General features: G+C 37.4%; 1 protein-coding gene, 1 non-coding gene and 1 pseudogene across 5 annotated transcripts; 1 reads left to right on the forward strand and 2 right to left on the reverse strand.

Annotated features, from left to right (window-relative positions):
* Window positions 1–144: 144 nt before the first annotated feature.
* On the forward strand, window positions 145–21,062 carry RMI1 (RecQ mediated genome instability 1). 4 transcript variants are annotated; one of them, XM_047102914.1, is made up of 4 exons: window positions 145–267; window positions 5,866–5,926; window positions 17,214–17,305; window positions 18,347–21,062. In XM_047102914.1, exon 4 carries the CDS (start codon window positions 18,384–18,386, stop codon window positions 20,259–20,261), a length of 1,878 nt encoding a protein of 625 aa, XP_046958870.1. In that variant the 5' UTR covers window positions 145–267; window positions 5,866–5,926; window positions 17,214–17,305; window positions 18,347–18,383; the 3' UTR covers window positions 20,262–21,062. The 4 variants fall into 4 exon arrangements, with proteins under 4 accessions (XP_046958870.1, XP_046958883.1, XP_046958876.1 ...); XM_047102927.1 differs by having other exon boundaries at window positions 18,648–21,062; XM_047102920.1 differs by lacking the exons at window positions 145–267; window positions 5,866–5,926 and having other exon boundaries at window positions 17,007–17,305.
* On the reverse strand, window positions 12,040–12,142 carry LOC124505295 (U6 spliceosomal RNA). Its single transcript, XR_006960608.1, has one exon. It is a non-coding gene; the product is annotated as a U6 spliceosomal RNA (small nuclear RNA).
* LOC124524136 (V-type proton ATPase subunit G 1-like) lies at window positions 16,330–16,847 on the reverse strand (annotated as a pseudogene).
* Window positions 21,063–21,278: the final 216 nt, after the last annotated feature.

Consider the following 21,278-nt stretch of genomic DNA (forward strand, 5'->3'; position numbering starts at 1 on the left):
GCACTCACTAGAGGCAGAGGAGAGGGAGGGGGGAAAACCTCTCGCGAGAACTGAAGGCTACCTCGTTCACGCGCACAGGGAGGGGGCGGGGAAGGGGCGTTTTCGGGGCCTACGGAGTCTTTTAGGTTTGGAGGAGGGGTGTGAGCGCGCGGCAAATCGGGCGGGAAGAGGCAAAAAAGGATTAGGGCGCGCACCGTAGCGGTTCCTGTTCTCACAGTCGCGCGGCCCAGGGACCGCTGTTGCGCGAGAGGAAGGCGGGACGCCCAGGTCGGTGCTAGGCCCAGACGAATGCCCCCGTTTCCACAGTCCACACTCGCGTCTCCCTCCCACCCAGCACCCCCGTTCTCGCCCGGGCTGCGGGCTGCCGGGCGGGCTGCGCGGCGGTGAGTGCAGCCCGCCCGCCGCCGGCTCCCGCGGCGGAAACCCGCTGTTTGTAACGGGCCGGAGCGGCCCGGGTCGGGGGTCTGCTGGCGGTTCGCGGCCCGCTGTCGGCTCGGACGGGAACCCAGGAAACGCGTGCCGGTCCACTTGCCTGCGGCCGGGCGGCCTCGGAGTCCCGGAGAACTGGTCCTCCTTGCTTCCGACTCCCCGCCAGCGCTCCCGGAGATCCCAGGCGTCTTCACAGGCTTTCTGACGAGACCATTCTTTTTTCCCCGCTCTGTTCTTCCTTTCCCCCCATTTTTGTTAAATGGGACCTGTGAGAAAAGTATTCGGTAGTGTCGTCGCTGCAGTTTATCTGTGGAAAATTTGCTGGAAGTATTACATTCTATCCCCTAAAATGAATGCGATTCGCACAATAAGTTGTAGACGTCCGCGTTCTGTTTCTTGCAGCTGTTTAAAGCTCCGACCGAGTGAGTGGCGGTGTTCCGCAGTGATTAAAACCCCCAAAACCTCCTCCTCAAATATGTCACAGATCTGGCGTATTCAAGTTTGCGCTTGCTTTGTGTTCGGTTACTTCTAAGGCCCTTGTGCCAAGCTTTGATGACTGCTTTTGTTAAGGCTCTTAAGGTCATTTCGAATCGGTGGCGACCCTGGGAAATCGCCTGGCCTGGTAGTAGCCAGTCGCCACATCCTCACTCTTCTACTCTCCAGCCTTCACCCACAACCCCAAATAGGCGTCGAAGCATAAAGATGTTGTGATTTACATATAATTTTAACTCCACCATTTGCAGAATACATATATGTGTATTTTGTCGTGATGAAATGTGCCGTTCCATCTTACTGTAACTTGATTTCCCTCTTGAATAATTTGCAGAATGGATGTAACCAGCACCTTTTTTGGTATGATTGCATTCATCCATGATCTTTCACTCGCCTAATGAGGAAGAAACTCTTGTTGGAGGAGCCGAGGACTTCATGAAGCATGAACATTTACTGGCTTTTAACAGTTAAATACTGTTAAAAGCATAGTGTCTGCAATTGTGGAGTTTATAGAGAAGGTCTCTTTCAGTGGCCATGTAATTTTTTTAAACGCCTTCCTCCATGATGAATGTATCTTCACGAAGAGCCTTGTTGGGAGGGTAAAACTTAGTTCACATTTTGGTTTTATATTATATGGTTCAGATCTTTATTAAATATTCAACCATGAATTGATGCATGTATGTAGGGGTTGAGAACACTTGCTTTATAGAGATTTCATCTGCCAGTCAGAATTTGCAGTATTTAATTGACTGCCTTAAAACCTGGGACATTTCACTAACACTTAAAGGGACATATAGGGGTACTGTACTAACGATACTTTCTTTCAAGCTAGTATTTCTGGTGTAATTATCAGTTTCTACCCTGATAACGTGAAGAGTGGTGAGCAGGAATGCAAATTAAACAGCCCTATCTAAGAACTTCCTTCTCCCAGTTTCACTGTCTTCTGACTGGACCTTAACTGGTGAAAGCTGTTACTTACCTTTCCTAGATAGTATTGCCCGAAAGGAGTTTTTTTCTTCTTTTTCCATGTGTTTCCTCTTTATCTGTTTTAACTATTAGTTTGCTCTTGAACAGGAAAGTCTCTTTCCACCAGTTTTTCATCCTCTATTGTTTTCAACCGAACTACTGTGTTGTACTTTTGCTCATTCAAGGACTTTAGCAAGTCCTTGCCAAAGTACCCATCAAGTTGGATACATCACTGGCTCCTATCTTGTATAATTTTATGGTCATTTTGAACTCCCAGTGAATTCAGAGCTAGTATTACTTAGCCTTGGGGTTTACTTTAGATGAACTCATATAATTCAGATTGTACACTAGCCAGCTGGATGATTATTTAAAATATAAGTACTATTTCCTAAGGTTCCCAGCTATGTGCCCTACCTTGTGCTGGCAGTTTAAAGCTTACTACAGTCCTGCGAGTAAGTTGTGGTTATCTGTTTTATGGATAAGAAAACTTAAGACTGAGAAGTTAAGGAATATGTCTGAGGTCACATAGCAGAGGTGGAATTCTCTTTTCCTATTCTCTTTTCCTTACAGTAGGTTATGGAAGATCCACGAACAGCTCCACTGATAACTTCTTCTGATTTCAGTCATTAAATATAATTCCCCCCCTAATTTTCAGAGAATATCTTCTCAGAATTTTAAAGTTACCCTTAATGAGTTTTAAGACACTTTTATTTTTTAGATGAAGCTAGTGTAAACATGGAGTAGTTATGATTTCAACATTTGTTAGTGCTTGTAAGTCTCAGCTGTTTGTTAAATGCCACATGTGTCCAAAAGGATGGTACTTCTGCCGTTTGTTATATTTTTTTTAAAAAGGGGGAATAGGTGAGGCTGACTGAAAATTAACTTATACATCAAAGATGCTTAAGTCTTTGTGATGTACGATAGGATTTTCCTACTCTGTTCTTTCCTGGTCAGTTCCTGCAGTCAAGAACTTGAATGTAGATTATTGTGTTTAGTCAAGTTCAGAGAGTATAAAGTCAGCTTTTTAGAAAACATTTTTTCATGATTATAAAATTAACAGGGATTAAGACATATATACATATATGTATGTGTGTATATATATATATATATATATATATATAGTTTTATACCTGGCCTTTTTCTTAATAAAATATGAACATATTTTCATGTTATTAAACAGACCTGTAGAAATTTTTTTAAAGACTATAACCTATTTCATGGATCCAGTGTAGTGTATTTAATCCCTGCTTCTCCCCCCCCATTGTTGAACATTTAGATTATTTCTGTTTTTTTCCACCCTATACAAATACAATGAATGATAAACACTCTAGCACTTAAGTCTGTCCTTTCTGATTGCTTTCTTAAGATTCATTTTGGAGAGAAAAAGAAGTGATCATATGGTATGCACATTCTTAATGTACAATTTAAGAAACATACCTTTCCATGTTTTTCTTTTCTTGGACAGTGATGTTCATGAGGATCACGGGCTGTTCTTTTGTGTCTGAGTGGTTGGGAAATTGTGCTCCCTAGCTCACACCTCCCCTCTAAGTTGTTTCTACCTGCAGTGACTGTGATTACTCAATTTCTCCAGAAAGAGAGGAAGGAAAACCTTAAGAATTCTCTAAAGAAGTAGATGCAAGTAATACAATTTATTAAATTATGAAGAGGCTCAGTTATTGAAACCCAGTGTAAACTTCATCATGTAGATTCCACATGATAATACTTTTTCCATTTAATTAAATTTTTAAATAAAAATTTCTTTCTAACATGTAGGAAAAAATCCTATTATATATAGAATCCTCTTCTTATTACAATTATGATAATATGCAGTTGGGGGGGGAACTACATCCATGTTTCTGATTAGTATACCCTACACTTACTTTGCTTTTAAATGAATTCTGTGTAACAAATGTTTATTTAGCAGTCAGTTTTTCCCCAAAGTTCTTGACTTTTTGGTAAAATATTGGAATTTAGCTATGTTTGAATGCTTGCACAGGGTTAAGTATCTCATCACATTTACTTGCGTTTTATATATGTCTTGGTTATCTTTTAGGGTTTTAATCAGAATTTTTTTCTTTGCCTAGTATGGTAACATTATTATAAAATTATAGTATGTCAATTAGCTTGAGAAGTGGAGATTTAAATCCTAGAGGATAGTACTTGGAGAGAATTATTAATTAGGACTGTCACACATTAATAGAACAATTTAGTTGTGGTTCACTGAGCTGTGTTTCTCAGAATTTGTCCCAACTGTCATTTAAAAGGAGTTTGTCGCTTGCCATGTTCAACAACACTAACAAGGAGGTACATGTTTGAAATAAGGAAAAAAATGAAAAAAATAAATGGATACATAAGACTTAAAATATCAGTTTGTAATTTTAAAAATTTTGAAATTGTTTTATGTGGTATTTTAGTAGTTATAGCAAAGGAAAAGTATTACTTAACCATGGCACTGTTGTTTTAAAGCTGTCATAAAGATAGATGCAGTGGGTGATGTTAAGTTTTTCTTTCACTTGACTTTGTACGTGAAATAATTTATAATGCACTAGAGGAACTTATTACTTAAATGCGATCTGAAAAAAGTCTGTTCATTATAACAGCAGTATAGTGCTCTTATAGAATGACTTTTTTATGTGTTTTATTTGTAAGTGGGATTTTGTATATAAATGAGGGACTGGCTATACTTTCCCTTTTCACATAAATCAACAGGGTCTATCTAGCAAAAGGCATAAGAATGGAAATTAGAAGAACTTATGTTCTAGTTCTGGGCCTGCTTTGATACATGATCTTAATATGTCTTAATCTTCAAGCTTCAGTTTTATTCACTTAACTAGATGACAGAACTTACTCTATCATGTTATTTTGAGGTTTAGGTAATACTACAGATGTAAAAGTATTTTGAAAAAAGCTAAACCTCTTACAGATAGGTTTTAACTTTTATTTTCAGCAAACCTTTATCTTTATCTCTGTTTATATAGTTGTACCTACTGGGATCCAGGATTGATGTCTCTGAAATTCATCCTTGTTCATTTCATTTCCTGTCCAGCCTTGACCTTTTCAATTCACAGCCAGGCCATCTTTCTTCCTTTCCCATTTTTTCCTTCCTTCTCCTAGAAGTAGCCATAAAATTATCTCCTGTTATTTAACAGGTTCAGCTAGAACGTGCCATTTGTGTTATATGGCTGCATGTACTGTAATAATTTTAGGGATGTATACTGTACCCAGAGTGATTTATAGTACAAAACATTCTGCAAACAACTTAATTGTAATTGTGGCATTTATGCTTGATAATTCACTTAATTTATAACTCAACTGAAAGTACTCTTTGTCCTGATTTCCGTTTACTTAATGACTATCATTACATTAATACAACACCTTTGCAAATTATACTAGGCCCATCTGCCAGTGCTGTCGTGTTTAAATTTTAGTGGAGGAAATAGGTAACTTACTGAATGAGCATACCTAAGACCCATGGATCTGGCTTAATTTTTGAGGTTAAAAAATATGACAACAGATGCAATCAAATGGCACTTTGGAATCAGGTTATGTAAGTACAATTGACTCCTGAACAGAGCTGGGATTAGGGATGCTGACCCCCACCTAGTTGAAAATCTGCTTGTAACTTTTGACTCCCCTATAATTAGCTACCATTAACTTACTGCTGACCACAAGCTTTGCCAATAACAGAAGTAGTCAATTAGCACATGTTTTGTGTACTGTATATACTGTATTTTTACAGTAAAGGAAGCTGGAGAAAATATTAAGAAAGTTTAAGAGAAAATACATTTACAGTTCTATAATTATTGGAAGAAATCTGCATAAAAATGGGCCCGCGTAGTTGGAACCTGTGTTCAAGGGTCAGCTGTACAGATCTCTCTGTCTTGAAGATGTCCCTAAGCTATGGCTTAATGAAATCATGCTTGGTTTTAACATGCCTTTATTTTAATTAATTTTATATTCGATGTTATTTTGTTTTAGGTCTGTCTTTTAAGCATACAACTGGATTTGGCTTATTCATTTTGAGAGTATCTTTTAACAGGTGAGTTCATCTATATTCGTTACGATTGCTGGTATATTTAGACATGTTTCTACCATTTTATTGTTTCTATTTATGGTGGTTGGCTGTGCCTTCTGTTAGATAGTTTTCTTTGTTTTCCTCAGCTTGTTTGAAAGTTAATATTTCTAGTTTTTTGGTATTTACCTTCAGTTTTTCTTATTGAGGTAAGTTAAAAAAATTTTTTTTAATGTTTATTCTTAGAGAAAGAGAACAGGAGTGGGGGAGGGGCAGAGAGAGAGACAGACAGACAGACAGAGACACGCACAGAATCTGAAGCAGGTTTCAGGCTCCGAGCTATCAGCACAGAGCCCAATATGGGGTTCAAACTTACGGAACTGCGAGATCATGACCCGAGCTGAAGTCAGACGCTTAACCGACTGAGCCACCCAGGCACCCTGAGATAATTTACGTACAGTAACATTTATGTTTTCCTTGGTGTGTATCTCTGTGTGTTTTAACAAACATAGGCATATCACCATCACTACCAAGATCATGATATAGAACAGCTTCATCACTGCCCACATTTCTTTATGCCCTTGTAGTCAGTCTTGGGCAACCATTGAACTGTTTTTTATTGCTAGTGTTGCTTTTTCCAGAATGCCATATAAATGGAATTGTATAGTCTTTGTCTGGTTTCTTTCACTTCACATACTGCATTTGACATTTGTCCTAGTCTGTTCAGGCTGCTCTAACAAAAATACCATAAACTGGGTGGCTTGGAAACAACAGAAATTTACTTCTGTGGAGGCTGGGAAGTAAGTCCAAGATCAAGGTGTCAGCAGTTTTGGTGTCTGGTGAGGACGCACTTCTGTGTTCATGGACAGCCATCTTTTCACTGTAACTTCCCATGGTGAAAGGGGCAAGGTAGCTCTGTGGTGGTGGTAGGGTGGGGAGCTCTTACGAAAGCCATAATCTCTTTCATGAGTGTTCTACCCTATGACCTAAATGCATCTCAAAGGCCCTATGCCTAATACCTTCACATTGGGCATTAGAGTTTCAGCATATGAATTTTGGTGGGGACACAGTCTGTAAATAGCAACATTTGTCCATGATAGTGCATCTATTAGTAGCTTATTCATTTTTATTACTGAATAGTATTCCATTGCAATGATGTACCGTAATTTATTGATCCATTCACCAGTTGAAGGACATGTGGGTTTTAAAGCTACTATGCAGTCACACATGCTACCGTTGGGCCATGAGGCCATAAAAGCTACTGTGAACATTCACATAGAGATTTTTAATTAATGTAAGTTTTCATTGCTCTTGAGTAGATACCTAATAATGTGATTGTTGGGTTATATGGTAAGTGTGTGTTTTTCTAAGAAATTGCTTACCTGTTTCCCAAAGTGGCTGTGCTATTTTGTATTCCCACTGGCAATGTATGGAAATTTCTAATTTTTGGTATGCTCAGTTATTTTTTACTTTAGCATTGCTAATAGATGTGTAGTATCAGCTGTGATTTTACTTTTCCATTTCCCTAATGTCTAATAATATTGAGCATCTTTTAATGTGTTTATTTGCTATCTGCATATTTTCTTTGGTGAAGTGTCTATTCAGATGTTTTATTCATGTTTGTTTTCTTTTTATTCTTTTTTTTAATGTTTAATTTTGAGAGAGAGAGAGTGCATACGCATGAGCAGGGGAGGGACAGAGAGAGTGGGGGACAGAGTTTCTGAAGTGGGCTCTGTGCTGACTCAGCAGAGAGCCTGCTGCAGGGCTCGAACTAACAAACCATGAGATCATGACCTGAGCCAAAGTTGGAAATGTAACTGACTGAGCCACCCAGATGCCCCAAATAAGTTTGTTTTCTTACTAAATTTTAAGTATAGATTCTTCTGTATTCTGGGTACAAGTCTTTTGTCAGTTTTTTCTCTCAGTCTGTGGTTTGTCGCATGTGTGTGGCTTTATATTCTTTTTTTTTTTTAATTTTATTTTTTATTTTTTAAAATTTACATCCAAATTAGTTAGCATATAGTGCAACAATGATTTCAGGAGTAGATTCCTTAATTCCCCTTCCCCATTTAGCCTATACCCCCTCCCACAGCCCTTCCAGTAACCCTCAGTTCTCCATATTTATGAGTCTCTTCTGTTTTGTCCCCCTCCCTGTTTTTATATTATTTTTGTTTCCCTTCCTTTTTGTTCAACTGTTTTGTCTCTTAAAGTCCTCATATGAGTGAATTCATATGATTTTTGTCTTTTTCTGACTGATTACTTTCACTTAGCATAATACCCTCCAGTTCCATCCACGTAGTTGCAAATGGCAAGATTTCGTTCTTTTTGATCGCAGAGTAATACTCTGTTGTATATATACATATATATACCATATCTTCTTTATCCGTTCATCCATCGATGGACATTTGGGCTCTTCCCATACTTCGGCTATTGTTGATAGTGCTGCTATAAACATGGGGGTGCATGTGTCCCTTCGAAACAGCACGCCTGTATCCCTGTGGATAAATGCCTAGTGGTGCAATTGCTGGGTCGTAGGGTAGTTCTATTTTTAGTTTTTGAGGAACCTCCATACTGTTTTCCAGAGTGGCTGCACCAGCTTGCATTCCCACCAGCAATGCAAAGGAGATCCTCTTTCTCCGCATCCTCGCCAACATCTGTTGTTGCCTGAGTTGTTAATGTTAGCCATTCTGACAGGTGTAAGAATTGTAGTTTTGATTTGTATTTTCCTGACGATGAGTGATGTTGAGCATTTTTTCATGTGTCGCTTGGCCATCTGGATGTCTTTGGAGAAGTGTCTATTCATGTCTTTTGCCCATTTCTTCACTGGATTATTTGTTTTTTGGGTGTTGAGTTTGATAAGGCTTTTTATTCCTTTTTTTATTAAAAATTTTTTAAAAAATGTTTTTATTTATTTTTGAAGGAGAGAGAGAGAGACAGAGCGTGAGTGGGGGAGGAGTAGAGAGAGAGGGAGACACAGAATCCAAAGCAGGCTCCAGGCTCTGAGCTGTCAGCACAGAGCCCGATGTGGGGCTTGAACTCATGAACCATGAGATCATGACCTGAGCTGAAGTCACATGCTCAACCGGCTGAGCCACCCAGGTACCCCGATAAGGCTTTATATTCCTTACGGTGTTTTTCACAGAGCAGAATTTTAAAATTTTGATAAAGCCCAATTCATTAATTTCTTTTATGAATTATAGTTTTGTTGTTGTCCCCAAGAAAACTTTTTTAAAAGTTTATTTACTCTAAGAAAGAGAGCACAAGTGGGGAAGGGGCAGAAAGAGAGGTAAAGAGAGAGAATCCCAAGCAGGCTCTGCACTGACAGTGCAAAGCCCAATGCGGGGCTTGAACTCACAAGTCGTGAGATCATGACCTGTGCAGAAGACACTTGCTTAACTGACTGAGCCACCCAGCCACCCCTCCCTAAGAAAACTTCTAAGAAACCAAGGTCACAAAGATTTTGTCTTAACTTTTCTCATAGCTTTTCTATAGTTTTAGTTTTCATATTTAGGTCAATGATTCATTTAGAGTTAATTTTTATATATAGTGTGAGGTATTGGTTGAGGTTCGTATTTTTGCATATGAATTGTCCAGTTGTTTCATCACCAGTTGTTCAAAAGACTATCCTGTTTCCATTGAATTGTCACTGCAACTTTGTAGAAAACCAATTGACCATATTATGTGTGGGTCTATATCTAGACTGTCTTGTCTTTCCATTAATTTCTGTGTTAATCCTTTTGCCAATACCTTCCTGTCTTGATTATGAAGTTTTATACCAAGTCTTGAGATCAGATAGTGTGAGTCCTTCAACTTCGTTTTTTGTTTTCAAAATTATCTTGACTATTCCAGTTCCTTTGCCTTTCCTTAGGAATTTTAGACTTAGCTTGTCATTTTTTACAAAAAACAGATGTTGGGATTTTGAATGGAATTGCACTGAATCAATCTCTAGATCAGTTGGGGAGAACTGAAACCCTAAGATAGAGTCTTCAACACAGCTGGTCTCTTCATTTGTTTTGGTCGTCTTTGATTTCTTTCATCAGTAATTTGTAGTTTTCAGGGTAAATATCCTACATGTATTTTTGTTAGATTCATTTTTTTCCATATGACACATTGCAGCTTTGATGCATTTATGAACACTAGACAGCACTTCAGCACTATGCTGGGGACCATTTTAAACAGTGAAATCGTCAACAAAAAGCACAAAAGTGTGAAAAATGGAGCAGGAAAAAGATGTATCTTGCTAACTCATTTATTAGGCGATGTAGCTATTTTGTAGATTCTTTGGTGCTTTCTTGATAAATATTCATATTATCTTTATTTTAGGAGTAATTTTCTTTTTTTCCTCTTCCTTCTTGATTTCCCTCTCTTTTTCTTATTGTGGAAAACACCTACCCTCTAAGCAATTACAAAATTTTTTTTACCATTTATTTTTGAGAGAGAGAGAGTGGGGGGAGGGGCGGAGAGAGAGGGAGACACAGAATCCAAAGCAGTCTCCAGGTCCAAGCTGTCAGCACAGAGCCTGACGTGGGGCTCGAACTCATGAACTGTGAGATCATGACTTGAGCCAAAGTTGGGCGCTTAACTGACTGAGCCACCCAGGCGCCCCATCCTCTAAGCAATTTTTATTTTAACAATTATGATATTGTTAACTATATACACGTTGTTGTACAACAGATCTCTGTAACTTTTTCATCTTGCATGAATGAGATCCCATATCCATTTTTCCTTCCCCTGTCTCTGGCAGCCACAGTTCTACTCTTTATTTTTATGAGTTTGATTACGTTAGATACTTCATGTAAGTGGAGTCTTGCAGTATTTGTCCCTTGTGATTAGATTATTTCACTTAGCATAATTCCCTTAAGGTTAATGTATGTTATTCAATATGACATGATTTTCTTCCTTTTTCTTAAAGGCTAGATAATATTCCTTCTTATCTATATACCATGTTTTATTTACCCATTCATCCGTTGTTGAACAATTAGATTGCTTCTATACCTTGTCAGTTGTGAATAATGCCACGGTGAATGTGAGTATGCAAATACCTATTTAAGATTATCTTTGATTCTTTTGGATATATACCTGGAAGTGGGATTGCTGGACATATGGTAGTTCTATTTTTCGTTTTTTGAGGTACCTCCATACTGTTTTCCATAGCTGCTGTGCCATTTTTCAATCCCACCAATAGTGGGTAAGTGTTCCAATTTGTCCACATCTTCACCAACGCTTGTTATTTTCTGTGGTTTTATTTTGGTTAGTTGCCATTCTGAGGTGTGTGATGTGATATCTCATTGCAGTTTTGATTTGCATTTCCCTTGTGATGATGGTGTGCATCTTTTTATATGCTTGTTGGCCATTTGTATATCTTTGGGAAAATGTGTTTTTTGCCCATTAAAATTTTTTTTTTGTTACTGTTATTGGCTTCTTTATATATTCTGGGTATTAACCCCTTATCAGATAATGGTTTCCAAATGTTTCTCCTATTCTGTAGCTTGCTTTTTTATTCTATTGTTTCTCTTGCTGCACAGTTTTTGAGTTTGATGTAGTCCTATTTGTCTGTTTTTGATTTTACTTGTTCTTTTAGTGATATATCCAAGAAATCATTGCCTGTTCCAGTGTCTTGAAGTTTTTCCTCCAATATTTTCTCTAATAGTTTTATAATTTTAGGTCTTTTGTTTAGATCTCCATTTTACCTCTGTGCTGACAGTTCAGAGCCTGGAGCCTGCTGTGAATTGTGTTTTGCTGTCTGTCTGCCCCTCCCCTATTCATACTCTGTCTCTTTCAAAAATAAACACTAGATCTCCATTTTAATTTTTGAATATGGTACAAGGGTCCATTTTTATTCTTTTGCATGTAGATATTCAGTTTTTCCAGCACCATTTACTGAGGACCTTATCCTTTCTTTGTTGTGTAATCTTGGCACCCTTGTTGAAGATTATTTGACTGTATTTATGAGAGTTTATTTCTGGGTTCTGTATTCTGTTCTATTGGTCTGTATGTCTTTCTGCATGCTATTTTTTTTTTTCTGTTTTAACTTATAAACCTTTTATTTCTTTATTGCACTCACATGGGCCTCCTGTAAATGTTAAAATGTTGAGAGTAGACATCTGCGTATGTGTATTGTTGTTTAGTTTTTATTTCATAAAAGTATGGAACGCTTCACAAATTTACATGTCATACTTGCACAGAGGCCCCTGCTAATATTCTGTATCATTCTAATTTTATTATATGTGCTGAAGTGAGTTCGATGTCTGCCTTCTTCTTCTTCTTTTTTTAATGTTTATTTATTTATTTTGAGAGAGAGTGTGCAAGCAGGGTCAGAGAGAGAGGGAGAAAGAGAATCCCAAGCAGGCTCTGTGCTGTTAACGCAGAACCTGGTGTAGGGCTTGATCCTATGAACCGTGAGATTGTGACCTGAGCTGGAATCAAGAGTCGGACGCTTAACTGACTGAGCCACCCAGGTGCCCCCATCTGCTTTATTCTTGATCTCAGGGGGACAGTATTTTGTCTTTCATACCATTAGTTTTTTTTCTTTTTTAATTTGAGTATAGTTGACACACAATATTACATTAGTTTCAGGTGTACAACACCTCGCTCTGCTCCTCTTCTGCTTATGCTTGCTCACTCTCTCAAAATAAATAAATAAATAAACTTTTTTAAAAAATTAAAAAAATCTGCATAGCTAAGTTAAAATTTTTGTCAGGTTAGTATTCAGAGGGTCTGTTATGAACACATACGTTATTTATAACTAAGCTTGGTAGTATACTAGTACTGCTTTATCTTTCCAGTACAACACTTTCTTTTCTCTTGAATGGCCTTGTTTTGTTTTCTCTATATTTTTATCAGTTTAACCCCTAACTCCTACAGTTACTTTTATCTCTCCCCTATATTGAGATATATTGATGCTCTAAGAGAAGTGTAAACCAAGAAAAAGACATGAGATCCTGGAAATAGTGGTCTTACAGGATTTATCTTCTTGAAAAATAAATTCTCTTTGGACCTTCTGGGCTGTTTGCCTTTACATCGCGCACATACTTTTTGCTATAATGCTTTTCCTCTCATTTCTTCCTCTTTCTTGGTTTATTTCTGTTATAATAGTGCAGTGCACATCCTCCTTTACAAAAATTGTTTTAGACAGTGCTGATCTGAAAATGTTTAATTTCACTGTCATACTTGATTGATAGTCTGCCTAGGTAGAAGGTTGGAAATAATTTTCATTAAGAAATTTGAAGGAATTGCTCATTTACCTTCTAGCTTCTATTGAGAAATCTAAAACCATTTGCATTCATTGATATTTGTTATCCTTTTCTGGATGCTTGCAGCATCTTTGTCCCTGTCTAAAATTTCATAAAGATAATGCCTTGTTACATGTCTGTTTTATTCACTGTATTGGGTTCTTTCCATCTGGAAGCTCTTTTCTTTAAGTCCTGGAAATTGTAAATTTATTTCTTTGATTAATCCTTCCTTCTCCCTCCTTTGTTTTCTCTTTTTCGTCTTTCTGGAACTCCTAGTCTGTTAGACTTACGGGGCTTTTTTTTTCTTTTTCCTTGTGTTTCATTGATTTCTTTGGAAATCAGTGTTTTACTTTTGGAAGAGATTTTATTAACTTTATCTTCCATTCAGTGTACTGTGTTTCATTTCTGCTATCATTTTAAATTTCTAAGAGTTGTTTTTGTCCTATGAATATTTCTTGTTACAGAATCCGATTCTTATTACCTGGATATTATTATCTTTCTGATGATATTAAAAATAGCTTTTTTGGAGTTTTTGGCTCTCTTCATAGTCATTTCATTGCATTTTTTATTTAATGTGCCTATTGTTACAAGATTGTCTTAGAGGGGCGCCTCAATGGCTCAGTCTGTTAAGTGTCCCACTTTGGCTCAGGTCATGATCTCACAGCTCCTGAGTTCGAGCCCTGTGTCAGGCTCTGTGCTGAGGCTCAGAGCCTGGAGCCTGCTTCAAATTTTGTGCCTCTCTCTTTCTCTCTCTCTCTCTCTGCCCGTCCCCCACTCACACTCTGTCTCTCTCTCTCAAAAAAAACCAAATATTAAAAAAAAAAAGAAATGCTTAAAAAAGATTGTCTCAGATGTCTTGTTGCAGTTAAGGGAAGGGAACTAGAAGACTGGTTGGAAATCTGAGTCTGGGGGTACCTGGGTGGCTCAGTTTGTTAAGCGTCCAACTCTTGATTTCGGCTTAGGTCATGATCTCATGGTTTGTGGGTTTGAGCCCCACATTGGCCTCTGTGATGACAGTGGGGTGTCTGCTTGAGATTCTCTCTCTCTTTGCCCCCTTTCCCTGCTTGCACTCTCTCCCTCTCTCTCAAAAATAAATAAACACTAAAAAAAAAGAAAAGAAACTCTGAGTCTGTAGATGCATTCTCAAAATGGGCTGTTTAATTGGAGAACCTCTTGTGTTAGTATCTTTAGGTTTTTTCTTTTAGGGTAGTAAGATTGTCCAGAGAAAGATTTTCTAGTCTTTCTAGGAGAGTACAGTCGCTGGTATTTCTGGGTGCTTTGTAGGGTAGAGAGTAGTGTGTGTTCAGTATTTAGGATTTGAGAATTTATTTGTCCCCCTTATTTTCAGCATGGTTCCTCCACTTCAGAGGTACTCTGGTGTCCCTCAGCCCAGAAGCAGTCTCTGTGACTTGTGATAAGGATACCATAGTCTTTTCTTTTTTCTTATATATATTTAAATGTTTTATATATATATATATTTAAATGTTTGTTTATTTTTGGGAGAGAGAGAGAGACAGAGCATGAGCAGGGGAGGGGCAGAGAGAGAGGGAGACACAGAATCTGAAGCAGGCTCCAGGCTCTGAGCTGTCAGCACAGAGCCTGACGAGGGGCTCGAACTCACTGCGAAATCATGACCTGAGCCGAAGTCGGATGCTTAACCGACTGAGCCACCCAGGAACCCCGGGGATGCCATAGTCTTGAATGTCTTTATTAAAGAGTCTTCTAATCAGTCTTTACATGGTCTATTTTTATCACAATAATTAAAAAAATATGTATATATTCTCATTTTCTTCACTGTAAAGATTCACTAGTTCTGTAATGATAATGACCTTTTTTAGCTCCTCCTCTAAAATGTTATTTATGTAATCCTCACAACTATAACTCCTTTAAATTTTAACCATTTGTTAATAACATGACCACTTGTTTAGGGTCACAGAGTTTATAAGTGTAATTTGGCTCCAGAGTTGTATTCTGAACCACTAGATTATATAGTGGCTCTTCCATCTGTTTTGTTTTGTTTATTTATTTTGCACGATAGTCTTTACTTTTAAATGATTATCAGCATACCAAGTAATAACGGGTAGTCAGTTCTTGAATTCTGTCGTCTAGTAATTTTGATTAAGAGAAACTAAAAGCAGGCCAGACAATTATGCTAGTATTTATTGTTCTTTTTTTTTTTTTTTTTTTCAATGTTTATTTTTGGGACAGAGAGAGACAGAGCATGAACGGGGGAGGGGCAGAGAGAGAGGGAGACACAGAATCGGAAACAGGCTCCAGGCTCTGAGCCATCAGCCCAGAGCCCGACGCGGGGCTCGAACTCCCGGACCGCGAGATCATGACCTGGCTGAAGTCGGACGCTTAACCGACTGCGCCACCCAGGCGCCCCTAGTATTTATTGTTCTAACTCTTAGGTGGAAAAGACTATCTTAAGGCTGTCTGCTGCTTAACACAGGTTACAAATAACTATTTACTACTTTCTCATAGATAAAGCCCCTGACCCTCAAGAAAAACTTTTGGGGGAAAAAACATTAAACCCTTTTCTTTTTTAAAAACATTTTTTTTTAAACTACATCTAATAAAGAAAAAGTCAGTATTGATATATGTTGCTTAAGCTAAAAGACATAGGGGACCAGATAATGTATACTCATTAAATTTCTAAGAGACATGAGGTAAAAAAGTGAAGTCTTTCAGTAAGCTTTTTTGGTGTCTTTTAAAAATTGAAGTGTAATTGATACAAACATTATATTAGTTTCAATGGTTCAACAATGATTTGATATTTGTGTACATTGCAAAATGATCACCATAGTAAGTCTAGTTAATAGTTAGCATTCATCACCTTATATAGTTACAGATTTTTTTTTTTCTTGTCATGAGAACTTTTAAGATTTACTTTCTTGGGGTGCCTAGGTGGCTCAGTCGGTTGAGCTTCCAACTTCGGCTCAGGTCATGATCTCACAGTTTGTGAGTTCGAGCCCCGCGTCGGGCTCTGTGCTGACAGCTCGGAGCCTGGAGCCTGCTTCAGATTCTGTGTCTCCCTCTCTCTGACCCTTCCCTGTTCATGCTCTAACTCTCTGTCTCAAAAATAAATAAACATTAAAAAAATTAAAAAAAAAAAGATTTACTCTCTTAGCAGCTTTCGAATACAGATAGTATTATTAGCTATAGTCACCATGTTGTACATTAGGGTAAGCTTTAAGTTCACATAAAGAAGCTAGATTTGTTATTCTCCAAAAACTGAAAGGACCTACTGTATAATATACAGAAATAATTTAATGCCTTTTCATGAGAATATAATTCAAGCTTTGCTAAAATTTCATATTCCATGAAGGCATGTAAAATTCCAATCCTTTGAATAGGCACTTCTTTCTTATTCTCCTGTCCATTTATGTGGTAGTTTTCATGGATTTCTGCTTGATGTCTTAAAGTCTAAGAGGTTATCTAGGACTTCATCCCTGTTTTGCTGGAATTAGGTCTAGAGGATGGTCATCATCTCCTGGGCTGTCTCCACTGCTGCAACTACCATGGGATCCCAGAGCCACAGTGTCCTCGGCCTTGGACACTTTTCTCTCTCTGTAGGCTGTACTGTTCTGTTTCAGCTTGAGTTGGTTTTGCCTGCTTCAGCTTTCATTTCTTTTGCATGTGGACCTTGGACACTTTCTGGGCACCCACTTCTCAGCCTACAGAAGCTGCTGTAAACCCTGTGACTGACAGGTCATGGTGGTAGGGATGCGGAGTTCAGCTGGATCTTCCCTTTGGGTCAGTTGACCCAGCTGCCTAAGATACGTGCCTGTGCCAGTGCCCTGTGGACCATCCTCTTCTATCTTTAATTTTTACAGCAGCCCTGTGAGGTTAAGCATATAGAGAAAGAAATACACTAAGAGGGAGTGTGTAAATTTCTCATGGTCACTTGCTTCTATTTAGCTCATTCAAAACCTCATGTTTTTATTACTTTACCTCTACTCTGCCCTGATTGATAATAGGAACCCCCAAAACCATACCACCAAACTCTTAACACTCATACACATAGACCAGTGATTCTTTCTGTGGCTTTGCCTTATAACCCTTACCACTTCTTGTCCCAGGGCCATTTCTGAACAGTAGAGGTTACAATTACTCCACTGAACAACCAGTTCCAAATCCTATCATCAAATCCTATATGTTCCTGTTCCAAATGGTAAGTTTTCTTGTGGACATGTTAAAACTTTTATAAATTTTAACTCTTAGATATTTTGATCTGTGGGAGAAAAAATATACTTTTGTGAACACAGTGTTAATTGGTGTTTAATAGTGTTTTGCTACTGCTTTTATATTGAGAAATCAGAAGTACATTTATCTCGTATCTCGTAGGAAGGACCGTTGAGTTTTATTTAGTGAAACAAATGAGATACTTTACATCAGCACAGAGTCTATTGTTACTATATTTTTATGCATAGACCACATATTTAAGTGCTAAATGGGCAAACAATGGTAAAGTGTTTTTTTTTTAATTTTTAAAAATGTTTATTTATTTTTGAGAGAGAGAGAGAGAGATTGTGAGCAGGGGAGGGGCAGAGAGAGAGGGAGACACAGAATCTGAAGCAGGCTCCAGGCTCTGAGCTGTTATTACAGAGCCTGACGCAGTCTTGATTGAACTCACAAACTCTGAGATCATGTTCTGAACCGAAGTTGGGTGCTTAACTGACTGAGCCACCCAGGCACCCTAGTGGTAAACATTTTAATAGAACATGAATTATACATAGGAAAACAACCTTAGCGACTATTGTTTCTTGACTAAATTTTAAATGATTAGAATCTGGTTATTAATATAATAACTACCATTTACTGAGTGTCTTTCATAGGTCTGACATTATGCTTTACAAATGTTAATTGTATAATCTTCACAACAACCCTGGAAGATAAATGGTGGTATTGACATTTTACAGATGAAAAAACTGGGTTAGAGAAGTTAAGAAATTTGTATTAGGCTACAGAACTTGTAACTTGACAGAACTAGCTTTCAAATCGGAATATATCTGTCTTAAACCTTTTGCTTTCCTCATTATGTAATCGGATTACTTGTGGTATTTGAATTTGGCCATGTAGAAAGTCAAAGAATTTTAAGATGTTGAAGAGAGAAAAATCTAAAGGGTGTGGTTATACCTGTGCATTGTAGAGAATTGTAGAAACTGTATTTAAATATACTGAATTATAATTTTTTTTTGTTTTTTGTTTTCAGGTAATACTTGCATAATATTTCTTTTATTTTAAAAGAAATGAGTGTAACTAATATTGCATTAAGAGTTGAAACCTGGCTTTTAGCTACGTGGCATGTTAAAGTACCTCTAATGTGGTTGGAAGCTTGTATTAACTGGATCCAAGAAGAAAATGATAATGTTAATTTGAGTCAGGCACAAATGAATAAACAAGTGTTTGAGCAGTGGCTCCTTACTGACCTGAGAGATTTGGAACATCCTGTTTTACCTGACGGCATTTTAGAAGTTCCAAAAGGAGAACTGAATGGATTTTTTGCTTTGCAGATTAATTCATTGGTTGATGTAAGTCAACCTGCATATTCCCAGATACAAAAGTTGAGAGGAAAGAATACAACGAATGACTTAGTTACAGCTGAAACACAAGTAACCCTAAAACCTTGGGAAGCAAAGCCTTCACGAATGTTGATGTTACAACTAACTGATGGAGTTGTACAAATGCAGGGAATGGAATATCAGTCTATTCCAGCTCTTCATAGTGATCTTGCCCCAGGTACAAAAATTTTGATTTATGGAAACATTTCTTTCCGTCTTGGTGTTCTTTTATTGAAACCAGAAAATGTGAAGATTTTGGGAGGAGAAGTAGATGCCCTTTCAGAGGAATATGCCCAAGAAAAAGTACTTGCAAGATTAATTGGGGAACCTGATCCTGTAGTTTCAGTCATACCAAATAATTGTAACCAGACCATCCCTGGAATTACAGATGTTCTGGATCCTGCATTAGGACCTTCTGATGAAGAACTCTTGGCAAGTCTTGATGAAAATGAGCTTGCAGCAAATAATGACACCTCCTTAGAAAGAAGATGCTTCAGCACAGGTAGTTCCTCAAATACTGTTCCCACAAGACAGTCAAGTTTTGAATCACGACATATTATTTCTCCAAAACCAAAGGAGAAACAACCAAATCAACCTATGCATTTCACTGATGGGGAATTAGATGACTTTTCATTGGAGGAGGCCTTGCTTTTAGAAGAAACTGTCCAGAAAGAACAAATGAAGACTAAAGAATTACAGCCATTGACTTTGAACAGAACCCCAGATGAAAGCATAGAGAGATTTTTACATAAACCTAATACTGCAAATAATTTTTCTTTGATTTGCAAAAGTGGAAACCGTAATTGGAATGAAAAAAATGTATCCGAACAAGTGACTAATGAAGACAAATTATTTAGTTGTCCATCTGTTGAAGACAAAAACAGTAGCGTTTTTTCAGTTCATAGTAATGTACCCCTACCCCATGATTTTACAAATAAAGATAAGGACTCAGAGACAGGTAATAAAGTAAAACAAACCTTCAGCAGTGCAGATGGACATTCCTTAAATAAAATATCAAAGGGAGAGCTGGTAAATTATGTACCAAAAAGGAGTTCACACATTTCTAGTGAAAATGATCATCATTTACAGTCTTGTTCTTTAAGACCATCAGAGAACAACACTAATCTTTCTATTGCCATGGATTTGTATTCTCCGCCCTTTATCTATTTGTCTGTCCTAATGGCCAGCAAACCAAAGGAAGTTACAACAGTGAAGGTCAAAGCATTTATTGTAACCTTAACTGGAAATCTTTCAAGTTCTGGTGGCATTTGGAGTATAACAGCAAAGATTTCTGATGGTACTGGATATCTAGATGTAGACTTTGTGGATGAGATACTTACTAGTCTGATAGGGTTTTCAGTACCAGAAATGAAACAGTTAAAAAAGGATCCTCTTCAATACCAAAAGTTCCTGGAAGGTTTGCAGAAGTGTCAGAGAGATTTAATAGATTTGTGTTGTCTAATGACGATTTCATTTAATCCCTCCTTGTCTAAAGCAATAGTACTGGCATTACAGGATGTTGAAATGGAACACCTTGAGAACTTAAAAAAGCGGCTGAATAAATAATTTACTAAGATAGTATCAGAAAACAATTCCAAAAAAAAAAAAGAAATATTTAACATTAAATTTAACCTTTTATGTTTGAGACTTTGTTTTGTAAAAGAGAAAAAGGAAATTTTATAACATTTTAGTTTAATTTTAAAATGTTTAATCATGAACGTGTATTTAGGTTTCTTAAATAAATTTTTTTTATAATAACTGTTAGACGAAAGAATTTGGTGACCCATCATTATTGAGAGTTTTGTTTCTCACTTGTCATTTCACATAACGATTGCTAAAGTATTGTGTTGGTGTTTACTGATGTGTCATATTGTTGGAAGTTGGCAATTATAAATAGATAGTTGTACTTCTAATGTGTTGAGTACCCAAAGAGATTTTTTTATATTACTATACTTAGGAAACAATGTTAATCCAGTGGATTAGAATGTCAGGCTCTCAGATACAAAAATACTTCTGCTGGTTTTTATTTTGTAAATATTTGTCTGGTATACTTAAGGCAAATATATTAACTAGGTACAATTGCAGAGATTATGTTGCATGGTTTAAACATCTTATTTTCAAGGATAATTTATTTCGAATTGTATATGGAAAACTTGAATATAAGATTCAGTAAATATTTTTTTTGAGGGGGTTAAAATAAGGTGGTTGTCCATGTCTTTATGTACTATCTGAATTAGCTCAACATGTAAGCTTACCTTTAGTTTTGTTGGGAGTATTGTTTTTTTGTTTGTTTTGTTTTGTTTTTTTAATGGAGACGGTTTACCACTTTTCTATTTCGCTGTTAAAAAGTCACATTTGAGGGGTGCCTGGGTGGCTCAGTCGATTGAGCATCCGACTTCGGCTCAGGTCATGATCTCGCAGTTCGTGAGTTCAAGCCCCTCGTCGGGCTCTGTGCTGACGGCTCGGAGCCTGGGAGCCTGCTTCGGATTCTGTGTCTCCTTCTCTCTGCCCCTTCCTGCTCATCATGCTCTGTCTCTCTCTGTCTCTCAAAAATGAATAAACATTAAAAAAAAATTTTTAAAG

The sequence above is a fragment of the Lynx rufus genome, unplaced genomic scaffold, assembly GCF_022079265.1.
Source record: "Lynx rufus isolate CCGP_SWC_20201006 ecotype Redwood Valley unplaced genomic scaffold, mLynRuf1.p SCAF_10, whole genome shotgun sequence".
Classification (NCBI taxonomy): Eukaryota; Metazoa; Chordata; class Mammalia; order Carnivora; family Felidae; genus Lynx; species Lynx rufus.

Excerpts from the sequence above, each read along its gene's own strand:
- RMI1 (XM_047102914.1), top strand. The coding sequence starts at position 18,384 with ATGAGTGTAACTAATATTGCATTAAGAGTTGAAACCTGGCTTTTAGCT.